Below are 23,331 nucleotides of genomic sequence, written 5' to 3'. Positions count from 1 at the left end.
CTTTCAAATAGCTCTCTTGACGAGCTGTGATTAATTATTTTACAAACAGTTACCTTTATTGAGCGACGAATAAACTGGTTTGACCGTGAGCTATTCGGGTCTATAACACTTTTTGTTTAGCTAGAGGTTTATTTTACCGGAATCCATAAGATATTTTTTGATTGTAATGAAAAACATGTTTTAATATTTGTATAATAACAACGAAATCGGGCGCACAAGTTTGACAACCTTACGGAGGCTCTCTTCTATAAACATATATGTATACGGACATCCATGCAGACAAACAGTGATTTAATAAAATTTGAACTGAAAACAGGGTGACCCCAAGTGAGGGCTAACTATTTTGGGGTGCAGGTGGTGGGGGGAAGACAATTTTATGATCGGTTATTTTTGGTAGTTTTTTAAACAAGATTACAGGTTACTCTTCATGTGCAGTATATAATTACTATCAAAATCATATTCCTCAGTTTTATAATTTTTTTAAAGCATTTTTTTTTTTTTTTTTTTGTGTTTTTTCATAAACCAAATTTTTTGTTAAACATTTTACATAACGAAATTGCTAAAAGAATTTGTTTAAAAAACAAAACCCTCGTATTTTTTTTTTTTTATTTTTGTATGTGTTAAGCAATTTAGGCATTAGAAGTAGATTTAAATCCACAATTTCGTTAACAGGTTGAAAGTATAGCACATTAATGTTTATTAGTACCTACAAAACGGTATTATAACATACAACGTACGTAACCAAGTTACCAACGATTTATTAAATTGTAAAACAAACAATGTGTGAACTAGAAACTAGACAAACATAAACCGGTGGTCCCGTATTTGTTTGTTATTGTCGCCGTATGCTTGTGGAAAATCAGCAGTAGTGAGCTACTCTATTTCTGAGGGTCAGAATCTCTTGGAGAGTTTTGTTTTTGGTATTGCCAGGGTCCTCGATATTGAAATTCAAAACCGCCCTGCTTAACAGTGTGGTGATATGAGGTTGATGCACAAGGGTTTGCTAGAACATGCAGATGATTAGGAGTCTTTACTCTTATTACTTAATTTTCTGATGTCACCATATGAGACAACCTCAGCACATTTTATAGTTATTAAATTTTTAAAAACTCTCTAAACTGCGGCTGTTTGATGTCTAACACATGGATAGTTAAAAACGTAATTTACATTACACAGAGAGAAAAAGGGGATCCGAGAGTTGGGGTGATGGTGAAGGGCGGGGTGAGCGGGGGAGCGGGCGGGGAGAGGTTTTTGGAGGTATCGGGGCGGAGTCTGGTGGAAGGAGAGGGGTAGGGTGAGGAGAGGGGGGGGGGGAGGGCGAGTGGGGCGAGGGGGATGGGGGGCGGAGGGGGCGGGGGAGGGATAGGAGAGAGCCAAGAGATTGATGCGAGAGAGAGAGAGGAGCACTCCAGACCCTTTTATGAGAGAGAGAGATATTGAGGTCGAGACATATTGTTAGGGGTGGGGTGAGCACATAGTAGATCGGAGAGGAGGTTTAATTGAACCCCGCTGTCAACACACTTCATTTTGTTATATGCGTCGGACATATGGGTAGAGACCACCATATATTGAGAGAGGGACCCGAAGCGCCACTTCATGGCTACAGAGGGAGATAGAGAGAGAGAGAGAGAGAGAGAGAGAGAGGGGAGGAGAGAGAGGAGACATACAGAAGAGCGAGACAGACAGGACCGACAGAGACGGACAGACAAACATACACCAAGACACAGAGACAGAGACAGGAGACAGGAACCGAGAGGGGGTAGCTATTTGCGTAATCCTGTTATCGGTCACGCATTATATATTGAAAATAACCGGTTACGCGAAATGAAAAGTGGCTTGGTCTTATTTGATACATATTTTGTCGTAACCATCAAAGGGTTACGCAGATTTGAAATGTCGTCAGGTCCTGACTTGCCCCGTACTGTCTGGTACCAGATGTTAAAGCGTTAGTATGTGAGAAAACAAACCATCGCTGCTGCCTGCTGCCACATAGGGTACTACCTCATGTCAATTAACAGCAAAACATTTTTATATCTTCGGTACCTCTCTGGGAAGCACATGTTCCTTGGCCCTTTGTCTTACCAGTCGTGGAGAGCCCTGGAATGTGTCAGCAAAATTATGTGTTCTATTCATGCATGTTCTTATCGAGTCCATTTTTTCATTTTCATTTCTTTGTCTTAAAAAAAAAGTGTCGTGGTATATACTCTATACGTAATATATACGCTAGGATAGTTGTTAATATTTTGGCTAAATAAGATTTTACAGGTGTTTTATTACTGAGGCGAAAATAGGACAGATTCAAGACAGCCAGACAGAATGGACGAAGGAATTGACGGACGGACGGGACGACGGACACACACACAACACCACCTTATCTAATAGATATATTATTATCTCTATATCTAATATATATATCTATATAATAGATCTATATATATATATATATATAGAGAAGAGAGAGAGAGAGGAGAGAGAGAGAGAGAGAGAGAGAGAGGACGGACAGAGAGAGACTGACTGACAGAGAGCTAGAGAGGAGAGAGAGAGAGAGATGAAGAGAGACGGATATAAGAGACAGAGATAGATAGAAAAGACCAGAGAGGGGCAAAAATAGATTTGCGCAACCCTGTTTATTCGTTTCGCGCCTTAAATTTTGTAAAATATAACCGGATGGCTGCGAATAAAAAATTGGCTTAGTTGAATATATGTTTGCGTAACCATCAAAGGGTTACGCAGATTTGAAAGTCTTCAAGGTCTGACAATATGCTACGTACTGTCTGGGACAGATGGTAAAGCGTTAGTGAGAAAAAACAATCTCGCTGCTGCCACATAGGTTACTCATGCCAATTAACAGCAAAACATGTTTTATATATTCGTACTCAGCGGGCAGCACATTCCTTGGCCTTTGTATTACCAGTCGTGGAGCCCTGGATGTGTGTACAGTACTCTGTGTTCTATTCATGTTCTTATCGAGTCCACATTTCATTTTCATTTCTTTGTCTTAAAAAACCAGTTTCCGTGTCGTGTATATACGTATAGTGTTAATATTTTGCCAGTAATCATTTTACAAGGTGTTTTGTTACTGAGACAGAAAATAGACAGCCAAGACAGACAGACAGATGGACGGACGGATGGACACACACACATACATTATATATATAGACATAGATATAGTTATATATATATATATATATATATATTATATATATTATATATATATTATATATATATATATATATATATATATGGACAGACAAACATAGATTTGTAGCAATATTAGCAGCTTACGTTTGTGAACACTCGGATAATGTACCCATGGCAGACGTGCTTGAACCTTCAGTGAATGTAATCAGTAGTCAAAAGTATGATTGTTGTGTACACGAGTTTGAAAATAAGTTTGAAAAAAAGAAGTTTTGTTTGGAGCACATTAATTTATTAATCATCGGCCATTGGATGTCAAACATTTGATAATTCTGACACGTAGTCAGACGAAACCCGTTACATTTGTCTTAATGTAGCAAGGAATCTTTTATATGCACTTTCCCACAGACAAGAAAGCACATACCACGGCCTTTGTCCAGTTGTGGTGTACTGGTTTGAACGAGGAAAAAATCCAATCAGGTCATTGTATCCACCGAGGTGGTTTGATCCTGCGACGCAAGCACCACAAGCGAGCACTCAACCGACTAAGCTAGCATTATCAAATTTGCAACTGTCATATTTCTCTATTTTCTCTAAATGGATTTGTCTGATAATGAATTTAGTTCATAACCGCAAGGAAATTATGTACATGCACCAAGCGCTTCAATCCCACATCAAGTTTGTCCAATAAAGAAAGAAAGAAATGTTTCGGGTATTTAACGACGCAGTTGGAGTCAACACATTTTTATTTAACGGTTATATGGCGCAGACATATGGTTAAGGACCACATAGATTTGAGAGGAAATACTGCTGTTTCTCTTTTGAACTACATGGGCTACCCTCTACCCAATTTCGATTAGCAGCTAGGGATCTTGTATTTGCGCTTCCCACACGTAAGGATACGCAAAAACCATGGCCTATTATTTTAAACAGTTATGGTTTCACTGGTCGGCCAAGTGGTTTCACCTTACCATTGAGCCTTTGCGGAGCACTCCCTCAGGTAAATTTGGAATTCGGGGTCTGGATTAAAAATCTAATGCCTCGACTGGGATCGAACGAACCCGGTACCTACCAGCCTGTAGACTTGCGATGTTTAGTAACCACGACGCTAGTCACGAGGCCGGTTGGGTCCACATGAATCCAAATAAAGCATGAACTTTCAGGTTTTAGCCGGACCTGATTTTCCCAGTTATGAACTTTTTGAGATTAGCTTTCGAGTCGGAGGGGGGGACTTGGTGCCGGTTGTAGTGGACACAATCTTTGCCTTGTCAGGCTGGTCGCTCGGGACATGCCCCCCCCCCCCCCTCCATACACACACACACACCTTTGGAGTGGGGGGTATTTTAGAACGTACTGAATTTCCCCCCCGCACTTTTTATCATGCAAAACATGGGGGGGGCACTAAATTTTATAAATAATTTTTAACATACTATAAAGATTGAAATCTTGACCTTTTTCAGGGGCGTACCCTGATCAAAATCCTAGTTGGGGGGAGGGGGGGGGGTCACTACTTTTTATATATAGAACAAATTGTGACTTGTCCAAAAACGCGGAACCTTTTAGAAGTCCGGGGGCATGATTTCCTTTCCTGACATGAATTACAAAATTGACCAATTGCCAACAATAAATTTAAACAACTTCAATGATTATTTGGCAGAGTATTGTAAACTGATTTTTTTAAATTATTATTATTTAAAGGACTCGCAAAGTTAGCCATTTTTCAAACGGTGATTTAGTTATCTTGTAGGATTTTATAATGCAAGAAGGGTTTAGATGAGTTGGGACATGACGTTGTTGGATCTGAATTACTATATTATTTTGGAGGGCATTATTAAATTTAGGACGGGCACTTGGGTGGGTCAAGTCTAAGATGTTTTTTTAAAGCTGCACTCTTAAGCTAAACAGACTTACTGTGACAACAATCCGTCAAGCTAAACAGACAAGTGTTTTTTTTTATTTCGAAGTCTAAATAGACAAGTGGCAGTATGACGTCATGAATTCAAATTCCAAAGTTATATTCAATTTTCTGATAGCATGATATAGCAATCGGTTTTTTCCTCTCCAAATAATTGCAGGTTTGTTTGATTTGTATAGTAAATGTAGGACATTCCTGAAGAATCTGATGTGTAGGTCATTCCTGTAAGATATGTCAGGTAGATACAGCTCTTGTTTCGCAATGCCACATATTGAGTTTGTGGTATAGGTGACATTGAAGCACATTGTGTTTTTATTGCAGTTCAGTATTGTACATTTGTTACAGCTGTAGTACATTAATTTAATGAGCTAATTGTCTCCAGTTACATTTTGTAGAGTATATCTGTTCTGGGCAAGGAATGTATGGTGTGTTCCGATGGCAAAGAAGCATAGCTAGTCCACTAAGGCGATCATGGGCCATACTTGCCATTTTAGATTTTGTATTCTCGAAATATCAAACTATTAGGGTTTCCGTTATGCATTTCCTGTTCTATTTTTAGCGCGTTGGTCTCGATATACAGTATTATTATTTAATATGGACGGTCAGAGACCTGTAGCCGTATAACATATTATAACCTCTAGAATATTACCTGAGCGTATGACATACAAAATACAGGGAATTAAACACTATACAAATTAAACCCTGACATTTCTGTGCTATTACTGGAGATATATATAAAAAAAAAAAAAAAGGACAAGATTCTCAGGGGGGGGGGCGGCTGCCCCCCCCCTGCCCCCCCTGCCCCCCCCCCCCCCGGAGGGTACGGCCCTGGAATGTAGATTAAAACACCCGGGTACAAACATGCCGTTCACCTCTAGTAGATTTTATCAAATACATTTATAAATAGTAGTAAATGAAAGTATTTCTTTGCTTGTTTGTTTGGTGTTTTGTTGGTGTTATGGGTTTTTTTTAGGGTATGTTTTTCATGGCAGAACAATGAGTAAATATTTTGGTCCTGGATGTCCTTTCATATTTGACAAAAACGTATTCACGGTGATTCTCCTCCTTTCAGTTATCTCATAAATATGTCAAACGGATTTGTGACGTCACGTGGCAACCAATAGAAGCGGGTCGATTTGTTTGGAGAGGTCTCCATCAACACAAGGTGTCGTACAAAACTTACCAACACCGGGATCCAGTTCACTCCGGGGACAGACGACAACTGTAAAGGAACACCAACGTTGTATTACTACGCAAACCGTCCATCATGAGAGAAATAGTCCACCTTCAAGCCGGGCAGTGCGGAAACCAGATTGGAGCTAAAGTAAGTTGATTCGTCTCACTAATGTATAATTCAGGTCAGGTCTCATTTTTTAAAATGTCGTATGGTCTGTAGGTGCATTAGTTTTAATAATTCACAGTAGCAGTGGGTTTTGTGGCTTTGAAACACGATTAAGTGTGAGTGGGTTGAGTAGAGATTATTATTATTGGGGTTTTGGGGGATGTTTGTTTTGCGGGGGTTTTTTCTGGGTTTTGTTTTAGGGGTTTTGTTGTTTTGGGATTGTTTTTGTTTTGTTTTTTGTTTTTTTTTTTTTTTTTTTTTTTTTTGGGGGGGGGGGGTATTGTTTTTGCTCTCATTGAGGAAAACTAAGTAGAGGTAAGACAAGGGAAAACACATCTTATGGCTTTAAAACTGAACACATACAATAAGAAAAAACCCCATCTTATATGACTTAAACGTTTTGGCCAGATCTCAGGTCTTTCGAGTTCGTATTTATAATAATCATTAACATATACATGGCACACACCTTTTTCTTGCCTTAAACTGAATACTGAGTCATTTTAAAATTGTGTTTACATTAACACCTACATCGGACATGTATATTGCTCCTTGCAGAAATACAGTTGGGTTTTTTTTTATGGGTCTTATATTTGTTTGCACCTTTGTCTGGTGAAGCACGACAACCACCAGAGCGTTGTGGTTGTTTACCCAGCAGGTACACTTTAGCGATCAACTAACTGGCTTTGGCTGATTGTCTTATGTACACTGTTAAAGTGTAAACCCTTAAGGATAAAAACCGAGATGAAAATCAAATAATATAATGTATAATGAAATAGGATACTGATAATATGTATCAGGTTGTCATTTTTTTTATTTTTTTTTATTTTATTATTACTGGGTTTTTTTGTTTTTTTTTTAAATCTGACATAACCTTTGTAATCAGTGGGTAATAAGGGGGCGCAACGTAGCTTAGTGGTAAAGCGCTCGCTTGATGCGCGGTCAGTTTGGGATCGATCCCCGTCGGTGGGCCCATTGGGCTATTTCTCGTTCCAGCCAGTGCACCACGACTGGTATATAAAAGGCCGTAGTATGTGCTATCCTGTCTGTGGGATGGTGCATATAAAAGATCCATTGCTACTAACAGAAAAATATAGCGGGTTTCCTCTCTAACACTATATGTCAAAATTGCCAAATGTTTGAAATCAGTGTGCTCAATTGGTGTCGATAAACAAAACAAACAAACAAACTGTGGGTAATGAACATGTCACGGCTCGTTAAAATCAGGTTACATAGTTATCACTGTACAGAATTGTTTGCTTTGAAAGTATGGAATGTTCAGGGCGGGTAGTCACATTAATTGTGTGCTTTGCTGATAGACCTTCATGGTCGCCATGGTAGCTGTCACACTGTTTGATATCCTTGCCCATGATCAGACGACAGACACTTTCATTTCCTTCACGCCTCAAGCACGCTAATATACAGATTGAAGTTTTGCTTTGCTTAACGACACCACTAGAACACAATGAATCATCGGCTGCAATAGACATTTGGTAAATCTGACATGTAGTTTTAAGAGGAAACCCGCTATATTTTTCAATTAGTAACAATGGATCTTTTATATGTACTTTTCCACAGACAGGTTTGCGCATAGCAGTTGTGTGACACTTATTGACGTATTTTTAACTCTCTTTTTTTCTCTCTCTCTACTAGTTCTGGGAAGTGATCTCCGACGAGCACGGCATTGACCCAACCGGCACCTACCACGGCGACTCCGACCTCCAGTTGGAGAGAATCAACGTCTACTACAATGAAGCAACAGGTAAAATATCTTACAATCAGACATTTATTAGATGGATACGATAGTCATATAATTTACTAAATTTAGAACCTGGTCGTTCTGTGTGAATGGCGGGCTTTAAAAGGCGCTCAGAAGTTGTTTTCTCTTGTCGTCAAATACCTACAATTGATATCAAAACCTCTTAGTAGCGAAAAGAACATAATTATACAGGACTAAATGCGTTTTTGTATTAGTTGCTACTTGAATCTGAAAGTCAGTTAATAACAGGGGCCTAGCATCCATATACGCAGGTACGCAGCTGTTTACCACCTGAGATTACAAATATTGTTTATATGATATAAATGCGTGTGTGCTCTGTGTCGTTGCGTTTTATATCATCGCCAAAAAAGTCTGCGTAGACCTACCACCTGAAAATCTCAAGCTAGGCCCTGAATAATAGCATTGTTTGTAAGTTAAATTCATTTGTTCTGTTATTGCAGGTGGCAAATATGTTCCCCGTGCTGTCCTGGTCGACTTGGAGCCCGGAACTATGGACTCTGTGAGATCCGGACCTTTTGGTCAGATCTTCAGACCAGACAACTTTGTGTTCGGTCAGAGCGGTGCTGGCAACAACTGGGCCAAAGGTCACTACACAGAGGGCGCTGAACTCGTAGACTCGGTTTTGGATGTGGTCCGAAAAGAGGCCGAGGGTTGTGACTGTCTTCAAGGATTCCAGCTGACACACTCGCTAGGTGGCGGCACTGGTTCCGGTATGGGCACCCTGCTCATCAGCAAGATCCGCGAAGAGTACCCAGACAGAATCATGCTCACATTCTCAGTCGTCCCATCACCAAAAGTAAATATGTTCATGTTAATACTAATATTTTGCATCGCCATTACAAGAAATTTGCTGGCGTGGCTGTCTATTTTTAGATTTATGACACACCATCCGTCTAAATATAGACTACTTATCCCGCTGTCTGCGACAGAGCCAGACTAGACATTTACAGAGAAGGGGTGTGATCATACAATATTTACAACACCTTTGTGTCGTTTATTAGACAAAAATTACAAATATTACACATTTATCATAATCTACAATCAATCCCAAAGTCATAAGAGCTCATAAAATCGAGAAATTGACACATTTCTTTACAAACCTTGACGTTTTCACATTCTCAACCAACAGCAGACATTTCATTTCAACTTATTTTCGTGCTTATATCCAATTAAAGTTGAAGCACGCTGTTCTGGGCACACACCTCAGCTATCTGGGCTGTCTGTCCAGGACAGTGAGTTAGTTGTTAGTTGGTTGGTGAGAGAGAAGAGGGTGTAGTGGCCTTACACCTACCCATTAAGCCCTTTGAACAGTAGACAAGAGCACGCATACGGAGTGCGCATGCGAAAAAAGTAAGATAGGTGGCAAACGTAACTTTTTTCAATTAAAATATGACGGATCATGATCTGTACCAATCAAAAAATATTTACACAGATAGCTCGGCAAGTATCTAAGGCATTAATTGGCTAGCGAACTGGGGTGAAAACGCCTCCTGTCAAAATGCTTGACACGGGGAATCCCTTCGAGTCTGCGATTTTAGCAGGGAATCCTCAAGCTTTTTCAATAGGAATGGAATCAAAACGATTTTAAAACATGGAACATGACGGTGGAAAAATTAATCGGAAAAATATAACAAAAATATTTTCGGGTAGAAAAATGTTTAAAGTTCCATATGCTGAGCGAATTGGCTCGCGACCGCCGTTTTATTAAAATAGATATGGTGTTGACAGTGAAAAAGCCAATGTCAAAACGTTACTTAACCATTGAATTTAATTAGGTCAGCGCTCAGTGAGCAAACGTCTTGTAATAATTAACTTGTGTTTCGTATTTATTTCCAATTGCTTGCTATAACACCGAAGACATCTACAGTTAGTGTCGGATCTAGCAACTAACAAAGATGACATAAAAAGAACAAATTATTGTCGTAATTCAGTCAATACAATTCGTCCTGAAAATATCTAGTGAGTTGTATCTTTACATTTAATAGTTACAACTATTTTTGCATTCAACCTAAACTATATTATACATATGTTATTCTTTGAAGAATGGAGGCATGTTTAACAACACCCCATCATAAAAACATGTATTGTCTGGACCAAATTTGTGTTTTTCAGGTATCAGACACAGTGGTTGAGCCGTACAACGCTACCCTCTCAGTCCATCAGCTGGTTGAGAACACAGACGAGACATACTGTATCGACAACGAGGCTCTGTACGACATCTGCTTCCGTACCCTGAAACTGACCACCCCAACCTACGGTGACTTGAACCATCTGGTGTCTGCTACCATGTCCGGAGTCACAACCTGTCTCAGATTCCCTGGTCAACTGAACGCTGATCTTCGTAAACTGGCAGTCAACATGGTTCCATTCCCACGTCTCCACTTTTTCATGCCAGGCTTTGCCCCACTTACCTCCCGTGGAAGCCAGCAGTACCGCGCCCTGACAGTCCCTGAGCTCACCCAGCAGATGTTCGATGCCAAGAACATGATGGCTGCCTGCGATCCACGTCATGGCCGTTATCTCACTGTTGCCGCCATATTCCGTGGCCGCATGTCCATGAAAGAGGTTGATGAGCAGATGTTGAATGTCCAGAACAAGAACAGCAGCTACTTCGTCGAATGGATCCCCAACAACGTGAAGACAGCCGTCTGCGACATCCCACCACGTGGTCTCAAGATGTCTGCCACCTTCATTGGCAACAGCACCGCCATCCAGGAGCTGTTCAAGCGAATCTCCGAGCAGTTCACTGCTATGTTTAGGCGAAAGGCTTTCCTCCACTGGTACACTGGTGAGGGCATGGATGAGATGGAGTTCACTGAGGCAGAGTCCAACATGAATGACTTGGTCTCGGAGTACCAGCAGTACCAGGATGCCACCGCCGAGGAGGAGGGGGAGTTTGATGAGGAGGAGGGTGAACAAGAAGAAGCTTAAACTGGAGTGCACTCTGTCGAACAAAAGGATCCTGACTTCTCTTACTAACATTTGGACAATTACTAGTAAATGCGGACCTGAAATATTTACTCTTTTCTTTTAAACATTGATTTATATTTTATTTTACACACAGCAGTTCATCTTATTTAAAATTTGTATTAATCTATTTATTTTGGCTTCTATACAGTGTTAAGTAAAATATTTAGACATTGGTGAGTTTCCGGTGCTAACTGCCGGTGAAGAAATGTTGAATAATTCTCTAGTTTGTGTCAGTAAAACACGAAAGGAAAGCCGATAGTCATACTGAGGACTTGTAGCAAACTGAGAACTTGTAATATTGAAGGTGGGAACAAGATCTAACCGCGAACGAAATGTGTTTATCATGTTGGGGAAAGTTAAGGTCAATACAGGTCTTCCTTAATTTGAATCTGTTGTTGTTTTCTGTTCTTGACGGGTATTATTGATTGATTGTGGATTTTCTATATTTGGGACAATTAAAAATAATCTTGATGTTTAAGGGGAGCTATTACTTAAGAATAGTTTAAGGAGATTTTTAGCTCCCCAGGTCAGGTCAGGTCAGGCCAGTTCATGTCATAGGGCTTAACGTGCACATTCAAAGCAAGCTGTTGTAGCGCACGCCTGTCATGGGTGCAGGTGTCGACCCATGCCGGCTCCTCCGTCCAGGACAGGAAATGTAGCTGGCAACAGATCCGGAAATTTGTCCGCGCAAGTAGTCTGCTGTTTGACTGTGATTATTTGATGGCAGACAGCTTTGAAGTGGCAACTATTTGACTGAAGTTGACAGGGGAGAGCATGTAGTTTGTAAAAATGTGTAACTTGTTGACATTGAAAACTTGTTTGTGGTAATTCCGGCCCATGCAAAAGTAGTGTTTTTTTGTGTAAAATGGGTGTACTCCGGCCAGGTCTAATGTGGGTGTCTTTGTTTAAACCAATATCCTGGGAGAAACAGCTGGACAATAGGGGTTGTCTTTTTCAGGGTATGTTTCCCCCAAGCAGGCAAAGGTATATACAAAAACAAAAATCCATGGGCCTGTTGATATTAATAAAAAATGTTACAGCCACAAACGCTATATAGAAACGTATAGCGTAATTAACTGTGGTCTGTGGCCAGCTCCCCTTAGCATGTGGAATTTATAAGGTATTGACATGGTTCCCCATAATCTAAGTTAGGAGAGTAATTAATGACTCTCCTCAACTTTGTTTCATGTCGAGGTCTGCCATACGTCATTAGAATGAATGATGTACAAGTACATTTGTGTTCTGTACAAATAATGATAGAATCGTACAGTCGTCTACCTCTGTACGAAAACAACTATGACTTGGTTAGTTTGATTATTTCAACTCCAGATCTGATTCACGTTGGTAGCCCCAAAATAATGTATATTGAGGATAATAAACGAGGTAGCAGTTATTATCAAATTTATGTCCCGAGTGAAATACTTTTCAGTTGTCACTGAATATTTCTCACTGAGAAAATATTGAAAATATTTTCCCTGTTATGAGTGACCACTGGGGTAATAAAATTTAATATATTCACAGGAATAACAACGCAAACACTTACAGAAGTCATTCTGTTGACGCTTCTGTCATCTATAAATCTGTATCAAGAGGGCGGAACGTAGCCCAGTGGTAAAGCGCTCGATTGATGCGCAGTCGGTTTGGGATCGATCCCTGTCGGTGGATCCATTGGACTATTTCTCGTTCCAGCCAGTGCACCATGTTTGGGAGGGTGTATATAAAAGATCCCTTGCTACTATCGGAAAAACTGTAGCGGATTTCCTCTCTATGACTGTCAAAGTGACCATATGTTTGACATCCAATAGCCGATGATTAATAAATCAATGTGCTCTGGTGGTGTCGTTAAAAAAAACCCCACTTTATCAACATTACAAATCTGTTGGCTACTATATAATCATTGTTTAACTATATACCACATAAATGAAACAAATAAATACGAACTGAACATTATACCACTTGGCGGGGGGGGGGGGGGGGGGGGGGGGACGTAGCCCAGTGGTAAAGCGCTCGCTTGATTCACGGTCGGTCTAGGATCTATCCCCGTCGGGTGCTGCCCTCTTTGTAAGAATATATTAAACATGTTTTGCTGTTAATTGGCAAGCAGCGAGGGTTTTTTTCTCTCTCTCGCTAACGCTTTAATATCTGTCCCAGACAGTACGTAGCATATTGTCAGGCCTTGAAGACTTTCAAATCTGCGTAACCCTTTTATGGTTTTGCAAAAATAAATTCAACTAGCCAATTTTCATTTCGCGTAACCGGTTATATTCGTGCAAATGATGTTCTAAATTTAATGCGCGAACAAAAAACAGGTTGCGCAAATCTCTTCCTCTCTCTCTCTCTCTCTCTCTCTCTCTCTCTCTCTCCTCTCTCCTCTCTCTCTCCTCGCTCTCTCTCTTCTCCCAAAAAAATCTCTCTTTCTCTCTCTCTCTCGTTTTCTCTCTTCTCGCTCGTTTCTGTTAATTAAATTATGTTTTGACACTAATCATGTGTTAAACTCAAACCGCCGAAGTTTAAAAGGTTGCGCAAATCTGCTCTCTCTCTCTCTCTTCTTCCTCTCTCCTCTTCCGTCTCCCCTCTCCTCTATTCTCTCCTCTCTCTCTCTCGTCTCTCTCTCTCTTCTCTCCAAATCGAAAAAATCTCATCTCCACTCTCCAGACCTCTGTTCTCTTCCTCCTCTTCCTCTCCTCTCTCTCTCTCTCTCCTCTCCTCATCCTCCTCTCTCCTCATCTCTCTCTCGCTCTCTCTCGTCTCTCTCTCTCTCCCATTCCTCCTCCCTCCTCGTATTCGCTTCCTTCCTCTCTCTCTCTCCTCTCTCATCAATTCATCTTTCTCTCCTCTCTCCCATCCCTCTCCCCCTCTTCGTCTCTCTGTCCTCTCTCTCCCTCACCCTCCCCACGGTCCCCCCCCCTCTCTCTCTCCGCCTCGTTCCTCTTCTCTCCTCTCTCTCTCTCTCTCTCTCATCCCCTTTTCCTCTCCCTCTCGTTCTCTTCCTCTCTCTCTCTCTCGTCTCTCCCTCTCTCTCTCTCTCTTCTCTATCTTCTCTCTCTCTGTCTCTCTCCCTCGTCTCTCGTATCTCTCCTCTCTCTCTCTCTATCGTACTCTCGTCTCTCTTCTATCTCTCGTCTCTCTCTCTCTCTCCGCTAATCCTCTCCTCTCCCTCCCTCCCCTCCCTCATCTCTCCTCCTCGATCTCCTACTGTCTCTCCCCCATTCCCTCTCCCCCTCGTTCTCTTCCTGTCTCCCTCAATTCTCTCACTCAACGTCCTATCCTCTCGTCTCGCTTCTCTCTCTCTCCCTTCTCCTCTGCAACACCAAAAAAAAACCCGCCCTCCTCTCTCTCTCTCTCTCTCAGTCTCAATGCTCTCTACCCCTCTATCTCTCTCTCTCTCTCTCTCAAACAACCACCGCTACCTAAAAAATTCTCTCTCTCGCTCTCTCTCCTCCTCTCTCTCAGTCTCTCTCTTCTCCTCTCTCGCCTCTCTCTCTCTACGTCTCTCGCAGGTCTCTCTCTCTCTCTCCCTCTCTCTCCTCTCTCATCTCTCAGGACTCCTTCGTCCTTCTCGTTCCTGCTCTCGCTCGTGCTGTTGAATGAATTACGGTTTGAACTAATCATGTGTGTTTCTAAACATCAAACAGCCGGAGGTTTAAAATGTTCTGACGTGTCCTCATATGTGACCATCATAACCATTAATTAAATTAAAGACTAAATAACCTGCAGGTCTATCACACAACTACCATGTTTTTTTACCCGCCCCCCCACCTTGTGATCAACCTATTACCGCCCTCAGCGTGGCAGTTTTGAATTTCAATACAAAGGATCCTGGCAACCGTCCCCCACTGTCAAACGATCTGACATTGTGAATAGAGTCGCTCATACAACTGATTTCAAAAGCAGATGACAATCACAAACAAATATAACACTGGTTATATCTGGCTTTAATCCTTCGATAGCGATAAGTGAATTGGGCTACACGACCGGTATATCAAAGGCCGTGGTATTGCTGTCCTGTCTGTGGGATGGAGCATATAAAAAATCCCTCGCTACTAATGGAAAAATGTAGCGGGTTTCCTTTCTATGACAATGCAAAAATTACCATATGTTTGACATCCAATAGCCAATGATTAATAAATCAATGTGCTCTAGTTAAATAAAACCAAATTGTACCACATTCATTAGTTCTGATACGAAACTTGTTCACCAATAAAAGTCGCTTTAATTCCTTGGGTTGATATTCTCATTGTGATAATTGTATGTATGTATGTATGTATGTATGTATGTATGTATGTTATGTATGTATGATGTATGTATGTATGTATGTATGTATGTATGTATGTATTCCCGCAAAAGACTGTCAGGTCAAATGTCGGGAATTAACGTGCTTATATCAAATAAATGTTCAAGCACGCTTGTTGTGGATACAACGTCTGACTCGGGCCAGGCATTGTATCCAAAACCAGGTGTGTATATATATATATATATATAGATATATACATATATATATATTATAATGTATTATACATTGTAAAATGTTATTACAATAAAATTAATTAGAAGTAAAAAAAAAAAGGTATTCTGGAAATTTTAAATAATGCCAAATATGTCATTAAGACACAAAATGTAAAGAAAATTGGAAGCAATTTTGACGGTTCTCTTATAATAAATATTGAAATTAGGTCTCTTAAAAGTTAAATAATTTTGAACGTGAAATAAAAACAGATTCCTAAAATAGAACCAGGGGATACCTCTTAGGTGGGATCGCAATTCCGCACAGCAGAATCTAGATTCAATTAACGGGTTCATATAATTTTTTTATTTAAAAGTTAATTATTCAAAGGTTACCCCCCACACACACACCAACCAGCATCAACCACTAGGTTAACACTTATGAAACGGGAGGTATATATCAAGACAAGAAAGTGGGAGGGTCCACTTAAATATTTATTAAAGACCGTGGTATATGCTATCCTGTCTGTGGGATAAATTACCAAATAAACCCCAGCGCACATAAAGGTATTTAAGCAAGTGTATAACAGGTATGGCGGAAGCAAGTCGACATGGGGTGGGGGGTGGGGGGGGGGGATGATTGAGATCGATGGCGCAAAGCAAAGTTTCTAGGGGATTAGGGGTATGCTCCTCCGTAAAAATTTTAAAAATAAATATCCTGGAATGCAATCTCCTGCATTCTACAATTAAAATTCATCTCTGCCTTAAGATTTACTACCAATAATATTTTGTCCCCCCCCCCCCCACTGCTCCGCCGTTCCTGATAAAGAGAAGTAAATGAAAGTATTTGGAAGTTGCGTTTTTTCTCGTGTAGGGGGTATATTCTTCATATCAGGAAAATGAATAAATATTTTGGTCCTGATACAACTTTAAGCTCACCCCTTCATATTTGACACAAATATATGCAAAGTGAAAGAAAGAAATGTTTTATTTAATGACGTACTCAACACATTTTTGTTACGGTTATATGGCGTCAGACATATGGTTAAGGACCGCACAGACATTGAGAGAGGAAACCCGCTGTCACCACTTAATGGGCTGCTCTTCGATTAGCAGCAAGGGATCTTTTATATGCACCATCCCACCGACAGGGTAGTACATACCACGGCCTTTGATATACCAGTCGTGGTGCACTGGCTGGAACGAGAAATAGCCCAGTGGGCCCACCGACGGGGATCGATCCCAGACCGACCGCGCATCGAGCGAGCGCCTTACCACTGCGCTACGCCCCGCCCCCATATATTCAAAGTGAGTGACTCACTTAAAACTTAGAAAACTTGTCATTTGTATAATCTGTCGGCTGGCACGTAGCCCAGTGGTAAAGCGCTCGCTTGATGCGCGGTCAGTCTCGGATCGATCCCCGTCGGTGGGCCCATTGGGCTATTTCAGCCAGTGCACCACGACTGGTATGTCAAAGGCCGTGGTATGTGTTATCCTGTCTGCGGGATGGTGCATATGGAAGATTCTTGCTACTAATGGAAAAAGATGTAGCGGGTTTCTCTCTAAGACTATGTCAAAATTACCAAGTGTGTGACATCTAATAGCCGATGATTAATAAACCAGTGTGCTCTAGTGGTGTTGTTAAACAAAACAAACTTTAACCTTTTTTTCTATTATCTGTCATTTGCATTTTTGTTGTATAAAAGTGGAAACACAGGCTTCATTTTGTGGCGTGCGCTACAACAGTTTGCTCTGAATGTGCACGCAAAACCCTATGACCTGACCTTCATTTTGTAAAATTATAAAACACCACCACCCACCACCCCCACCCCCTTTACCTCGCTACCCCCAGCACAACATTTACCTCACCTTTCAATTATGTCTATATATATATATGTAAAACGGATTTGTGACGTCACGTGGCAACCAACAGAAGTGGGTCCATTTGTTTGGAGAGGTCAGCATAAACACAAGGTGTCGTACAAAAGGAACTAACATCGGTGTCTGCTTCACTCCGGGGACACACGACAGACCTAAAGGAACACCAACGTTGTATTACTACGCAAACGGTCCATCATGAGAGAAATAGTCCACCTTCAAGCCGGGCAGTGCGGAAACCAGATTGGAGCTAAAGTAAGTTGATTCGACTTATTAATGTATATTTTAGGTCAGGTCTCATTTTTTTTATAAATATCGTGTGGTCTGTACGTGCATTAGTTTTAAAATTTCGCATTAGCAGTGGGTGAAATGGTTTTTATGGCTTTCCAACACGATTTAGGTTGAATGGTAGGAGTAGAAATTAAATAAAATTAATAATAATAAAAATGTATTTTTTTAAAAACCTGTTATATAATAGGTTTAAATTGGAGCTGAAATAGATTTCTTAATCTCTCTATAATGTGTTACATAGGCCGCGTCTTATTTTTTAACGTCGTCTGTTCCGTACGTACCTTAGCGTAGTTTTAATAATTCACAACAGTGAGAGAAATGTTTTTTATTATTATTTTTTTACTCTTTTTTTTGGAAGGGGGTATTTTTTTCTTTTCTTTGTTTTTCTTTTTGTTTCCATTGATGGAAAAGAGGTAGAGGCAAGACAAGGAAAAACACATCTTATAGCTTTAAAACTGAACCCACAAAACAAGAAAAAAATGTTTTGTTTAACGACACCACTAGAGCATATTGATTTATTAATTATCGGTTATTGGATGTGAAACATTTGGTAATTTTTGACATATAGTCTTAGAGAGGAAACCCACTACATTGTTTTCCATTAGTAGCAAGGGATATTTCATATGTACCATCCAACAGACAGGATAGCACATACCACGGCCTTTGATATACCAGTCCTGGCTGATAAAACCGCAGGGCAAACACCTGAGAGTGCAAGCCTGTCGTTATAGTTGTTCGCCCAGCAAAGTACATTTTAGCAGTCAACTTGGTTTAGCTGGTTATTTTGTATTGTTAAAGTTTGAGCGCTTAAGGAAAAAAAGACGGATAAACGTAATATAATGTAATGTATTTATTAACGAAATGGAATAATATGAATCGAGTTTTACAACAAATATAATTGTAAAAATGAAACATAACCTTTGTAATCTGTGAGTAATGAACGTGTCATGAACCGTTGAAAACTGGGCCAGAGAGTTATCACTGTACAGGTTGTGTGCTTTGGAAGTATGGAATGTTCAGGGCATATAGTCACATTATTTGCGTAGTTTCCTGATAGACTTTCAAGTGGCTAAGCCATTGTCTCCATGGTAACTGTCACACTGCTTGACATCTCCATGGTAACTATCACACTGTTTGACAACCTTGACCAAGATCAGATTTCAGCCGCTCCGATTTCCTTACCCCTCAAGCACGCATTGTTTAACGACACCACTAGAACACAATGAATTATTAATGAATGTTGAAACCATTTGGTAGTTCTGACATGTAATCGTCAGAGGAAGCCCGCTATATTTTTCAGTTAGTTTCAATGGATCTTTTATATGTACTTTCCCACAGACAGGTGTGCGCATAGTAGTCGTGTGACACTTATTGACGTATTTTTAACTCTTTCTCTCTCTCTCTCTCTCTTTCTCTCTCTCTCTCTCTCTCTCTCTCTCTCTCTCTCTCTCTCTCTCTCTCTCTCTCTCTCTCTCTCTCTCTCTCTCTCTCTCTCTCTCTCTCTCTCTCTCTCTCTCTCTCTCTCTCTCTCCTAGTTCTGGGAAGTGATCTCCGACGAGCACGGCATTGACCCAACCGGCACCTACCACGGCGACTCCGACCTCCAGCTGGAGAGAATCAACGTCTACTACAATGAAGCAACAGGTTACAATCAGACATTTATTAGACAATCTGATTAAAATTAGCTATACTGGTCTACCAGTAGATCTAACAGAATTACGTGGACTCCCATGTCCAGGTGGCATTTCATCTATAAATAATAATTTAAATATCGACCAATTACACTTCGCCTTTTATAGCGTTATTCGGGAGCATACAAATTCTAAAAATATCGGGCGATACTATTTATGCAATAGGCGAACTTTCAATATTTCAACATTAAAAAACCGGGGGAAAAGTGAAGTAATACACTCTGGATTATATACTAGTATAAACATATTTTATGGCTAGACCATCACGGGTATATTTTTCGTCTTGAAACGAATTTTATTTTTAAAAATTATATTGAAATTAGTTTCCGGCATACTTCGTAATTCACCCGAATCATTTCGTATACCCTGGGCATAATCCCGAATGTTTTCAAATTCTTTTCAAATCACTGGCATGATTTTGCAAGTAAGTTTTTGATTGATTGGTCGAATGAAAGGTCAACTGGACATGAACTCCAACGGGGTGCTGTTAGATCCACAGGTAATAGTAATTAACCAACGAAGCTAATTTTAATCAGATTGTTTATTAGATGGATACGATAGTCATATTATTTAGAAGCTGGACGTTCTGTGTAAATGGGGGGGGGGGGGGACGTAGCCCAGTGGTACTGCGCTCCCTTAATGCACGGTCTGTCTGGGATCGATCCCCGTTGGTGCGCCCATTGGGCTATTTCTTGTTTCAGCCAGGGCACCACGACTGGTATATCAAAGGCCGTGGTATGTGTTATCCTGTCTGTTGGTAGGTGCATTTCACTCCTATGTGATTGGCGGACGTTGAAAGGCGCTCTTAAATGTATTTCTCTTGGCGTCATACACCTACAGTTGATATCATTACAAAAGTCAAAATAAAACCTCTTAGTAGCGAAAAGACAGGACTAACTGCGTTTTTGTATCAGTTGCTACTTCAGTCTGAAAGTCAGTTAATAATATCATTTATGGTAAGTTAAATTCGTTAGCTCTCTTATTTCAGGTGGCAAATATGTTCCCCGTGCTGTCTTGGTCGACTTGGAGCCCGGAACTATGGACTCCGTGAGATCCGGACCTTTCGGTCAGATCTTCAGACCAGACAACTTCGTGTTCGGTCAGAGCGGTGCTGGCAACAACTGGGCCAAAGGTCACTACACAGAGGGCGCTGAACTCGTAGACTCAGTTCTTGATGTGGTCCGAAAAGAGGCGGAGGGTTGCGATTGTCTTCAAGGATTCCAGCTGACACACTCCCTAGGTGGCGGCACTGGTTCCGGTATGGGCACCCTGCTCATCAGCAAGATCCGCGAAGAGTACCCAGACAGAATCATGAACACATTCTCAGTCGTCCCATCACCAAAAGTAAATATTTTCATGTTAATACTAATTGATTGCTATAGCAGCGACGACGTCTCCAGTTAGTGTCGGGTCTAGGAACTAACAAAGATGATATAAAATAATTGTCGTAATTCAATTAATACACCTCGTCCTACAAATATGTAGTGAGCGGTTGTTTTGCATTTAATAGTTACAACTGTTTTTGGATTCAACCTGTTGGATTAAACTATATTATACGTATGTTATTCTTTGAAGAATGGAGGCATGTTTAACAACACCCCATCATTAACAATGTATTGTTTGGAGAAGTCTAAATGAACCAAATTTGTGCTTTTCAGGTATCAGACACAGTGGTTGAGCCCTACAACGCTACCCTCTCAGTCCATCAGCTGGTTGAGAACACAGACGAGACATACTGTATCGACAACGAGGCTCTGTACGACATCTGCTTCCGTACCCTGAAACTGACCACCCCAACATACGGTGATTTGAACCATCTGGTGTCTGCTACCATGTCCGGAGTCACAACCTGTCTCAGATTCCCTGGTCAACTGAACGCCGATCTTCGCAAACTGGCAGTCAACATGGTTCCATTCCCACGTCTCCACTTCTTCATGCCAGGCTTTGCTCCACTCACCTCCCGTGGAAGCCAGCAGTACCGCGCCCTGACAGTCCCTGAACTCACACAGCAGATGTTTGATGCCAAGAACATGATGGCTGCCTGTGATCCACGTCACGGTCGCTACCTCACTGTTGCTGCCATCTTCCGTGGCCGCATGTCCATGAAGGAGGTTGATGAACAGATGTTGAACGTCCAGAACAAGAATAGCAGTTACTTCGTGGAATGGATCCCCAACAACGTGAAGACAGCCGTCTGCGACATCCCACCACGTGGTCTCAAGATGTCTTCTACCTTTATTGGCAACAGCACCGCCATCCAGGAACTGTTCAAGCGAATCTCTGAGCAGTTCACCGCCATGTTCAGGCGAAAGGCTTTCCTCCACTGGTACACTGGAGAGGGTATGGATGAGATGGAGTTCACTGAAGCAGAGTCCAACATGAACGACTTGGTCTCTGAGTACCAGCAGTACCAGGATGCCACCGCCGAGGAGGAGGGGGAGTTTGATGAGGAGGAGGGTGAACAAGAAGAAGCTTAAACTGGAGTGCACTCTGACGAACAAAAGGATCCTGACTTCCTTTACTAACATTTGGACAATTGCCAGTAAATGCGGACCTGAAATATTTACGCTTTTGTTCAGCGTTTTAAATTTAATTTGTATTTAATTTTACACAAAGCAGTTCATCTTATTTAAAGTTTGTATTAATCTATTTATTTTCTGGTGCTGACTACCGGTGAAGAAATATTGAATAATACTCTTGTTTGTGCCAGTAAAACACGAAAGGAAAGCTGATAGTCATACTGAGAACTTGTAATATTGAAGGTGGGAACAGGATCTAACCGCATACGAAATGTGTTTATCGTGTTGGGGAAAGTTAAGGTCAATACAGGTCTTCCTTAATTTGAATCTGTTGTTGTTTTCTGTTCTTTACAGGTATTATTGATTAATTGTGATTTTTTTGTTTGTGATTTTTTGTTTTTGGGGGTGGGGGGCGGTGGCAATTAGACCTCGATGTTTAAGGGGAGCTATTGCTATCGCTACCCATCACTCCCTAAGACTAGTTTAAGGAGATTTTTAGCTCCCCAGGTCTGGTCAGGTCATAGGTCTTAACGTGCACATTCAGAGCAAGCTGTTGTAGCGTACGTCTGTCATGGGTGCAAGTGTCGACCCATGCCGGCTCCTCCGTCCATGGCAGGAAATGGAGCTCCCTTTAGCATGTGGAATTTATAAGATATCGACATGGTTCTCATAATTTAAGTTAGGAGATTAATTAATGACTCTCCTCAACTTAGTTTCATGCCGAGGTCTGCCGTATGTCATTAGAATAAGTGATGTACAAGTACATTTTTGTTCTGTACAAATAATGATAAGAATCGTACAGTCGTCTACCTCTGTACGAAAGCAACTATGACTTGGTTAGTTTGATTATTTCAAAATGCTCAACTCCTGATTCATCTGATTCACGTGGGTAACCCCATAATCATGTGTAATTTAAAAGAACATTCCTGAGTTTGCTGCATTATAAGATGTTTCCGACTTATAAAATATTTCTACGATTAGACATACATATTAAATATATTTTCGTGTTTAGAATATCAGTGTCTGTATATTCAATGTGTTTCTGGTCGTCTTAATAATTGTAAGAAGCGAAAACTGGATTTTGTCTTCAAATAATTTCGTACGTACGAAAAAAGCATATTACAGGAAATAAAATGAAATTTAACCTAGTACAAATATTAGAACGATCAGAAACATGTTTAATATACAGCCACTAATATTTCATGCATAAAAATATATTTGATATGTAATTACAATCGTTAAAAAGTTTTTGTTAGTCCATAACATCTTAAAAATTGCAGCAAACTCAGGAATGTCCCTTTAATATATTCACACGAATAACAACACAAACACTAAGAGGAGTCACTTTCGTTCATGACGTTTCTACC

General features: G+C 40.7%; 2 protein-coding genes across 2 annotated transcripts; both read left to right on the top strand.

The window, feature by feature from the left end:
* Window positions 1–6,220: 6,220 nt before the first annotated feature.
* On the top strand, window positions 6,221–11,530 carry LOC121388046 (tubulin beta chain-like). The gene is made up of 4 exons (XM_041519250.1): window positions 6,221–6,377; window positions 8,046–8,154; window positions 8,613–8,968; window positions 10,285–11,530. The coding sequence occupies exons 1-4, from the start codon at window positions 6,321–6,323 to the stop codon at window positions 11,101–11,103; spliced, it is 1,341 nt and encodes a 446-aa protein (XP_041375184.1). The 5' UTR covers window positions 6,221–6,320; the 3' UTR covers window positions 11,104–11,530.
* Window positions 11,531–17,561: 6,031 nt separating this feature from the next.
* LOC121388045 (tubulin beta chain-like) lies at window positions 17,562–22,059 on the top strand. The gene is made up of 4 exons (XM_041519249.1): window positions 17,562–17,718; window positions 19,290–19,398; window positions 20,434–20,789; window positions 21,104–22,059. Exons 1-4 carry the CDS (start codon window positions 17,662–17,664, stop codon window positions 21,920–21,922), a joined length of 1,341 nt encoding a protein of 446 aa, XP_041375183.1. The 5' UTR covers window positions 17,562–17,661; the 3' UTR covers window positions 21,923–22,059.
* The last annotated feature ends 1,272 nt before the right edge of the window (window positions 22,060–23,331 follow it).

The sequence above is a fragment of the Gigantopelta aegis genome, chromosome 14 (assembly GCF_016097555.1).
Source record: "Gigantopelta aegis isolate Gae_Host chromosome 14, Gae_host_genome, whole genome shotgun sequence".
In the NCBI taxonomy this organism is placed as follows: domain Eukaryota; kingdom Metazoa; phylum Mollusca; class Gastropoda; order Neomphalida; family Peltospiridae; genus Gigantopelta; species Gigantopelta aegis.
The sequence above is the reverse complement of the archived record's forward strand: the minus strand, read 5'-3'. Positions and strand labels throughout refer to the sequence as shown.

Coding starts and splice junctions, on each gene's coding strand:
- LOC121388046 (XM_041519250.1), top strand. CDS start 6,321: ATGAGAGAAATAGTCCACCTTCAAGCCGGGCAGTGCGGAAACCAGATT. Junction 8,155..8,612: donor CTACTACAATGAAGCAACAG/GTAAAATATCTT, acceptor CTGTTATTGCAG/GTGGCAAATATGTTCCCCGT. Junction 8,969..10,284: donor CAGTCGTCCCATCACCAAAA/GTAAATATGTTC, acceptor TGTGTTTTTCAG/GTATCAGACACAGTGGTTGA.
- LOC121388045 (XM_041519249.1), top strand. CDS start 17,662: ATGAGAGAAATAGTCCACCTTCAAGCCGGGCAGTGCGGAAACCAGATT. Junction 19,399..20,433: donor CTACTACAATGAAGCAACAG/GTTACAATCAGA, acceptor CTCTTATTTCAG/GTGGCAAATATGTTCCCCGT. Junction 20,790..21,103: donor CAGTCGTCCCATCACCAAAA/GTAAATATTTTC, acceptor TGTGCTTTTCAG/GTATCAGACACAGTGGTTGA.